The 8,802-nt window shown below is 45.4% G+C and overlaps 1 protein-coding gene across 5 annotated transcripts in view; it reads right to left on the bottom strand.

Moving 5' to 3' along the window:
• spdi (sperm antigen with calponin homology and coiled-coil domains split discs) overlaps positions 1-7,893 on the bottom strand; it is a 40,259-nt gene extending 32,366 nt beyond the window's left edge. For 2 of the 5 annotated variants that reach the window (XM_077653070.1, XM_077653066.1), the window contains exons 1-5: positions 7,477-7,893; positions 4,497-4,766; positions 3,929-4,071; positions 2,955-3,130; positions 837-1,001 (exon numbers count right to left, since the gene is read on the bottom strand). In XM_077653070.1, the coding sequence (XP_077509196.1) occupies positions 837-1,001; positions 2,955-3,130; positions 3,929-4,071; positions 4,497-4,702 (690 nt within the window). In that variant the 5' untranslated portion in view covers positions 4,703-4,766; positions 7,477-7,893. Of the gene's footprint in view, positions 1-836; positions 1,002-2,954; positions 3,131-3,928; positions 4,072-4,496; positions 4,767-5,721; positions 5,773-6,471; positions 7,451-7,476 lie in introns of those variants that run through there. The other 3 variants (XM_077653067.1, XM_077653068.1, XM_077653069.1) reach the window with 3 other exon arrangements.
• Positions 7,894-8,802: the final 909 nt, after the last annotated feature.

The raw sequence follows: 8,802 nt of genomic DNA on the forward strand, positions 1-8,802 counted from the left end.
AAGTGCCTAAATGGCGATTTCGGAGAAAAATGCGGCAGAACTTAGTGCCCGCCGCTTCCCACATCCTCGATGGCATCCTCGATGGCCGCCATTCTGGTCTTGCTTGAAAGCTGGTGCTCTTCCCTACATCCTTGCATTACTCCCTATTGTAAACCTCTTGGAACATCTGCCTTCTCCCGTTTTTCTGAGGCCTCTACAACGACCTCCAACTGGCTGGAGCATGCACTTCAAATGAGATTTTCTCAACTTCGTGTTTTTTGCCACTATGACCAGCCTTACGGAAGTTTTCATTGATTTTATTGTGAAATTTCAATTAATCTTATACAGCTGAATTCAGAATGAGCGAAAGTATGACTCTATGCTATATTTTTTATGGCTCAGTCGAAAATAAATTTTGCGGACAAGAATGTCACCTAATTATATTTCATAATTATGGTGCTTTGACATAACATTTTTCTATGATGACGTACCTCAGCCACAATATAAATAGCATAGCTCTAGATTTTTGCCTACAGCTTCATTTCTCACCACATGATTCAATCTTGGTCGTCTACACCGAAAAGGATGGATGCTGCCATTTTGAAGTGAATGCCAGTGTAGCATAGCCTCTCGGACCAACAACCCTATCGGCATCGAGACAAGTAATTTACTTGAGAAATCAGCCAGAGATGGCAACACCTGTATTTCGCTTTCGCTGAGCGTGGTCTCTCAGTAATTAGAATGTCGCAGTCTATCGATATAGGCCAACTTAAGTTTGTCCTCAGTGTCCCTTTGAGAGGCAGTGAAAACGTGCACATGAGCAGAGAGATCATGATGCGGACTGGCACAGGGCTCACCTGCTCTCCCCGTGCACCATCCAGACTGCCAGCCGAGGCAGACCTCTGGAGGGGGTCCTTGTCGGATGCCTCTGCAGGTTCCACACCCAGCTGGACCAGCCGGTCACGCAGGCTCTGATTTTCCGCCTGGAGAGCTTCCAGCTGGCGGCCACCACCAAAGCTCTCCTGTGGACAGGGCATGCCTCATTTGTACAAGCTCCAAACAGTACAAGTTGCATGCTCGATCCTAAGTGAACTATGGAGGTCAGCCAAGGGTTAAGTTAAGCTCTTGATTGATGCTAGTCAGCCTTCTGATGCATATAAGACAGAGGCAGGTCAGAATGCACAGGGCTGTTTTCAGATTACCTCAGGGCTGCTTTCAGATTACCGCATTTACAGTCACAGCATTTACAGTAAAGCCTCGTTAATTCGGTCCCCATTAATTCGGAAATCCGTATAATTCGGACTGCCACCGGAGTCCCGCCAAACACCCATGCAAGCCTATAGCATCAGAAGCATGTTTATTCGGACGTCGCGGGGCTCACATCGGTTAATTCGGACGGCCCCACAAAGAGACGCCGTGTCAAGATATGACTTTCATGACAGGCGATCGTTCAGATATTCGTTTGCAGGCCTGAACTGCATATTACTTTGTCTCCCGCATCTCTCCGATGTATGCGCAAAAGCAAGCGTGTTGATAGTCGGCAGGTTCCCGTCAACAAGAGAAAGTCTGGTTGCATAGTTTCGTTTTTGGAGCTTTGTCACTAGATCGGGGTGATGGCGGCTATCTGCAGCACAAATCAGCAGGTCAGCCAAGCCGCACATGGTTTTTTACGACGACTGCCTTATTGGTGATTTCTTTGTTCGTCTTTTAAAGGTGTCTGCCACTCTGGTGCCAATGCGTGCTTCTCTCGCTGCCGTCCGCGTGGTACTTTAGTTCTTCCAGCTCGCTGAAACTCCACACTCGTCACATGCTGCTCACCGTTTGTGCGGCGAAGCCTCCCCTCATATGTGATGCCACATGCAAAGAAGCTCCAGCGGTAACGTTTCACACTTTGAAAGAAGCCGTGGTGACCTTTACCACTGTGAAGCAGTTCTTCTTCCCCTACTCCCGATGGCGTGCATGAATTAAAATATTTGATGGAAATGCGAGAAATCGCTGTTGTTGCGCAGTTTTCTTAAAAGGAGTTAACAATTGCCCAGGTTCCCTCAAAATAAATTTTGCTTCCACGTGAACGATTCCTTGCAGTTTTGGGGGAGGTCATTCGATACTTCAACATTCGGATAACTTGATGTTTTTTGCCATTCCCTTGAAGTCCGAATTTACGAGGTTTTACCGTACTCACAAAATGAATGTAATAAAAAAAAGTGGTGATTTGCTAGGTGCATCTATTATGTGGAGTAAAATTTATACTGCGTTCAATTCACATTTTCCCAAATGTTAACGAGTAATAATGTATGGTATGTGTTCATTATATGTGCAAATACATAATCTCTCAAAGGACCATGTATAAATTATAAGCATTACAAAGGCTGTTATATGGCAGAACGAACAGTCTACGCAGATACAACGCATTTAATTATGACTTCTTCAAAGCATACCCTGTGGAATAATGTCTAAGCTGCTGTGGACTCAGTCCGCACACCTTGGCTTAGCTGCGAAGCAAAGGTCGTGCACAGCACCCAGGGCAAACTACAGCACACTTTGTACCCAAGTAGACATGGCAAAACATGTCAAGCTTTCTTCTCACATGTTGCCGCCACTGTCACATTACGACCTAAACAGCACCTTAGACAGTCCATTCAAGGTTTTAACTTAATAGCTTTGCCTTATTATGACACAGTCATGGTGATGGTTAGTTTTGTACAGTGGCTGGTCATGACAGGTGCATAGCTAGCACACAATGCTCTCCATAACACACTGTAAAAATTACGCGGAAATGACTTTTTTTTTTAACACATTTTTTCTGAAGCAACATTTCTTGTTTTTTCCCTCAGGCGTGAAGTTGCGCTTGTGAACAAGCAACCAACTTTTCATGGAGCCGCCATTCTGTTTCATAACAGAATCAGCTGTATAAACACCACTGCCAATGCTCGAACATGTGCCAGCTAGGAAGGAGGGAAGTTGAGGTGCTCTACCTTGAGGTGCTTGATCTCCATGCGCAACGTGGCAATCTCGGCCTTCTTGCTCTCCGCATTGCGCACCAGCTCAGATACCTGCTGCTCCAGCAGGGCCTTCTCCCGTTCCAGCTGCAGGATGGTGCTGGGAGACGCCTTGCCCGCACTCTCCGACGTCTGGGTGCCCACCGTCGGCCCTGGGAAAGTAGCATTAGAAAAGCCAGTCAAAACACTACATGATGTCTCTGGAGTTAGTGACATCTGTATTCTGCATCCGACGTAACAAGAAGCATGTGAACTCTGCTGAATTAAATACTGTATTGCACTACCCGCGTTAGTTTCAAGCCCCTCAGGTTAGCACATGCTGCAATCAAAGCTGAGAGAGTCATGACATTCTGCAAACATCAAGGATGAGATCTTGGTGGCAGCCTCTTTTGCATGCCTTGTGGAGTCACTCCACAGCAAGGTTTCCTGTGTGCACCAATTTTGCAGGAAGTGGCTCTGCCCTTTTCAAGCACCGTTCTTGCTAGCTGGTGTACTTGTGGGTAGGGCATTTTCATTTTTATTTCTTCTTAGGGAGCCCAACCTAATATATGGCATTCTGCAGTGAGAGCGTGTTTGCTAAGGAAGAAGCCTACGTGGTTGTTTTCCCAAGTCATTTCATCGAGCACTGCAGTGAGACTGGTGAGGTGGGTTGGGCAACCGGGCTTCCATACACATTTCTTCAGGCCAGCCAAATGAGCTCTCCTAAGTGTTTGAGAAGGAACTTTTTCTGACTGCTAGCCTGGGCGCATCGATGACTTCCAACCCAAAAATGCCAGCATGCGTAGGTAAGCAGCTGTAGGTAAAAGAAGCTTGGTAGCGTGACTATGAGCACTAACATCTTCCAAAAACCTGCAAGAACAGAAAACATAATAGATCTGTCCACACAGTTTGCAGAATATGGCAATGAGTCTCGGAATTTTTTTTTTTCCCTATGCAAACAAAATGCTCACCTGAAGAAGATTTCTTGTGCTCTTTTGCCTGGCTATTGGAGTCCAGGCTATCCTTGCTGGAGGACGATTTGATGCTGCCAGGCTTGCGAGCACCAGTGGTACCGCGGGACAGCATGTTCTCCTTGTTCACAGGATCGGAGCGCCTGAATTAGCAAAAAGAAGAAAACAAAAGAGAAAGAAAAAGTAAAAGATGCGGGCTGTTTTAAAGCAGCCTCATTCAAGCACACATCAACACTAGTAGCTGGCTGTTTCTTTAAAGACACATGTCCCTATTTTGTTCTCCAGTGGCCTCACCACACATTTTGTTTTGCCCTTTCAACAAAGCACATGCTTGCAAAATTTGATTCCTTTTTGCCACTCAAGCTGCTCTTCAGAGCACAAGCAAGAAAGCAAAATAGAAACAAGAAGTAAAGAAATTCTGAAAAAAAAACATCAAAGTAGAAAAAGAAATGCATCAACAGAAGAGCACAAGTATTTACCCTTGAGAGACAGAATAAATACCAAGGTGACCTCACGTACTGTGGCTATGCACACCTTCCCCACAGGCAAAGGGCTGTGAACAGCTTACGTGGTAGACATGGGCCTGTTTGGGCGAGTGCGGGCTGCACCAGGAGTGCCGGCAGCACGGGTAGAGTCTTTCTTGACGGGTGTGAAGATGCTCTCCGGTCCGCCAGCACGGCTTCTCTGCTGCAGGGCACTCAGCCCCTGGGGCAGCGCACTGTTGCCCGCCGACCGCAGGGTGCCGCCCACTGTGTGCCCAGCATTGCGCATCATCGAGCCACTACCTGCTCAGAGCCCCCCCGACAGTGCTGCAAGCACCAGCAGGCAGGTGGAGCAACTGCACAGAGAAACAGACATCACTTTCATGAACAACAACAGACAGGAGTTTAGTTGAAAAGCAGAGTTTTGATGGCAGGCACAAGCCCTAATGTATTGGCACTCCGCAAGGACAGCATCAAAACACGGAACATGATAAACAAAAGCCTGAATGACAACACTATTCAAAAATATGTACATTTCTTCCATTCATAGCCTGCTTGTGATTATCCATATGCAAAAAAAAAAAAAACTTACAACAGGTCTCATATTGTCATATTAGGCCAGTGGCCATACTAGTGCATGCAAGAAACACAAAGACAGCTGGACAACTGTTTAAAATCAGATGTGCATCATCTTCACTGTTAGCACAAGGGCAGACAGGATGCAAGTTGACAGGAGGACAGAGGTAGGGTTTTGAGAAAAATGCACTGAAGCATAGTATCGCACAAACATAGGTGATGTGTACTCGAACTCGGATTGTGTTCAGCTAAGCAAAGCTGTGGGAGTAAACAATGGGAATGACAGAGAACCCTCAGCATATACCCACTTTGATTTTGATGTAACTGTGATGTGCACTAAGCAGGACCTATTAAATATTCTTTTGCCACAATTAAAGAAAGAGCCAGCACAGAAAAGTTTGTGAAAAATGTAAAGTAATAGATTGTGCCAAATTTCCATGCAAAGCAAGCTGAACAATAATTCACACAATGTGAGGTCCTTTTAAACTTTTCATGACCTGCATCTCTCAGAGCATGTTAGAAAGCTTCTTTCAGAGCAACTATCACATCACTGCACATATGACATATGCAAACAAAACTCTTGCGGACTTTCACGTTAGCCTTAAAGCCTATCAGAAGCCTTTGTCAAAAATATACATCCCAAAGGGCAGCTTGCTTCTAAGTTGTGCTGTCAGGCCTTGTGGCCCCCGTGGAAGCCCTAAAATTCGAAGTGGTAAGCACAACTGTTCCGCTCACCTTCACAAACCTTGTAGTGCTGGCAATGTGAAACAAGTGACACTGCATGTCCTGGAAGCAAACGAGGTGATCTGTATATTTTTGACAAAGCGTATACCATACTGCAAACACACTTTTTGTTTTGCCATTCATTCTGGGTATTCTTCCTCTGACCAAGATTATATTGCAGAGAAAATGCCCCTAGCAGTTCTTTAGTTAATGTGCAATAAAAGTGAAAGTTGCACTTAATGCTAGAAAATTAACTGCACTCAACTGCTCCTGTATAAGAGAGTTAACTGGTACAATGGCATAACAGTAATTAGTGAAGCACCTCCACAAAGAACTGTTAAACAAATACAAACAAATTATGTAAGGCAGAAGTTAATTGGTTTCAAAACTAGTGTAATAGTGCCCATCCTCAAAAGGAAAAGCCCTTCCATTTTCTTCCACTGGCCAAGGAAGATACCTGTTTACTGAATTTGATAAAAAGACAGAAAGCATTACAGAAGATTAAAAGAAAAAAATTGAAGTAATTTTAAAAGTGGTGAATACATGCTATTCTGAAGCTAAGTGGAATTAAGCGCAGCAATCAGCCATGCAAAAGTGACCACAGGGTGAACCACAATCCGAGCAACTACCCATCACTTATCCTGAAGGTACAGCAAACCAACGAGTTCTAACGACATAAAAGGTGTTCAAGAAATGTGACCTTGTGATCAACCTAAATGATTGAGCTGTCAGAACAAGAGGCTCACAAACAAGAATTTGCACCTGGGTGAAACGGCATTCTCCTTGAAATAGCTGCAAAGAACAGACTTCTCTTGAGCAGTGGTCAAGTTAAAAGCTCATTTCAATGAATGCAACAAATGCCATTTGAGCACTGCAAACGCCCAAGACATGCCCATAACAGCTTGACAGCCACATACTGCAAAATGTAGCATAATGACCACGTGCGACCAACGAAATTTTTTTAAAAATCTCAAAAGCAACAATGCATGCAAGCTAAGCTGTCTCGAAAAATATGCCTGATAATTTCAATCCAATGTACCCTAACCAAAAGCTCCTGTACCCCTTCAGTGCAACCTTTAACATCTTTTGTTCATGTTAATATTCTCGCAATAAAAATAGTCATTCCGCATAATCTTCGTACACTTTACCAAACAGCTATCAGCCTCTTAAACATGACCTATACTTTGCAAAATTAACGGTAAATTGAGCCTCTCCACCTATTGACGTGCGTTCGGAGTTATTTACTCAGCATTTTCTGCGTCTAGTAAAGCAGAGCAAATATCGATGCTTTAAACGTTTGCTTGAAAGCTATAGCCATGTCTGCAGACCCATGGTATGTGCCTAAAATATGCACTCCCTGAGCGCGGAGTACATGCAAACTACCCCTTGCAATTCGTCCTTTTGTGCAAAGCGCTAGCGCTACGCAGAAAACAGCAGCAGTTACTGGGCGTAGTTTGTCCCGTTTATCGCACGAAACCAATGATCACAATGCGGTCGCAAGACTCAAAGTAACGGTTGAAGCAAGATAAGCCGCGCAGTTTGTTTTGAACTCGGCCAGCGAAAGCTCGCCCCAACTGCCCAGAAAATTCAAGGGCTTAGCTCGTGAGAAAAAGCGCTCTGCAAATTCCGCTGCATGCAAGCGCAACCACGGCGCGGCATCTTTTTCCCGCTGGGCATGCGCCTGTTCACTTGGGGCTGCTCCAGAGCAACGTCAACGGCTAGTCAAGAAACCAGAAAGTTTGTCCCCACGCCAGGGGCACAGCTCACGTCGGGAACGGATGCGAACTCGCAGGCCAGGTTCGAAGCGTCAACGGTGGTGCAGGCAAAATGCAGAAAACTGGCAACATAAATACCAGCTGAAGACGCATAAATGGGTCATCAGTGGCAGAACCACACGCAGAAGCTGGCGACTTCACACCGTCTATCCGCTGGGCACAGGCAGCAGCAATGACTGAACATGCAAGCGACACACAAACGGCTCAACCGCTCAACGCCGCTGTAGAAAAGCTCGCAGCCGTTGCAACAGCGCAGTCGGTACCCCCGCCGGCGAGGAAGCACAGTTCCAGTAAAAGAAAAAGAAAAGTTAACGCCTTGAGTTTGAGGCACTGCTGCTGGGACACCGAGCAAAAGCACAAACCAAAAAAAAGTTGTGCCGCACAATTCAAAACATCAGAGCAGCGGGGATAGAGACGCTGCCAACGCTGCCTGCTAACTGAGACGGTAGCCGCTGAGGTCTCTTCGGCGCTCCAATTGGAAGCGATGTGGCCGATGCGGTTTTTCCGCTCACTGGATCATGGATCACTGTGCGCAAAACGCCTGTACTACGTGAAAAAAAGAAGTTAGAGACTATGTTTTTCCTTCGAAATTAGAGAAAAGTAGAAGCCGATAAGCAAAGCGTTTTTGACAATGATGGTACTAACAGCGTAACAGTGCCAAACCAAGCCAAACACAAGGACAACAGCGTGGACACAAGCAACAAAAATACAAAAAATGATGCGCGGTTAAATTAATTGTGATCTTTTGAAATGTCGCATTCATCCCATTGAATTGAACCGGTTAGTTAATTGTGCGATATTACTAACTACCGTACTGAACGTGTGTGGCTTTCCCCATTATAACTCAGATTTTTCTTCTGGCCCTTCACTGGAGGAAGCGAGTCGTTTATTTCTGGTTAGGTGCCTTTAGCCCGGAAAGTCTCCTTCCTAAATGTAAACCTATAAACCTTGCTAAACAAAAAGTGGTGTCAATTATTTTGTCAAGCTGGATGAAAAACGATTGCAGACTACAAGCTTGAGATATGGCTATCGGCTTTCACGCCCGTTACCAGCCTTTGCGCGCATGCACATGGCAGCTGTGCGACAAGATGTATGCGAGGAGAATAACAGTTCGTTTTTCGTAGGCCGATATGACTTTCCACCTTTCCAAGAGTTCCGCTGGCTCCGCCGTTCAGCCGGTCGCGGGGTTTGCGTACGTCAGCCTTTATTATTACATAAAAAGAACAAAAAAAATTGAAATGACGTCATCATTGACAGCAGCCAATCAAATTTTGTTCTGCGGGGGCAATGAGCGAGAGAGAAGCATGAGGGCGAGCAA

Source organism: Amblyomma americanum, chromosome 2, assembly GCF_052857255.1.
Source record: "Amblyomma americanum isolate KBUSLIRL-KWMA chromosome 2, ASM5285725v1, whole genome shotgun sequence".
Lineage (NCBI taxonomy): Eukaryota > Metazoa > Arthropoda > Arachnida > Ixodida > Ixodidae > Amblyomma > Amblyomma americanum.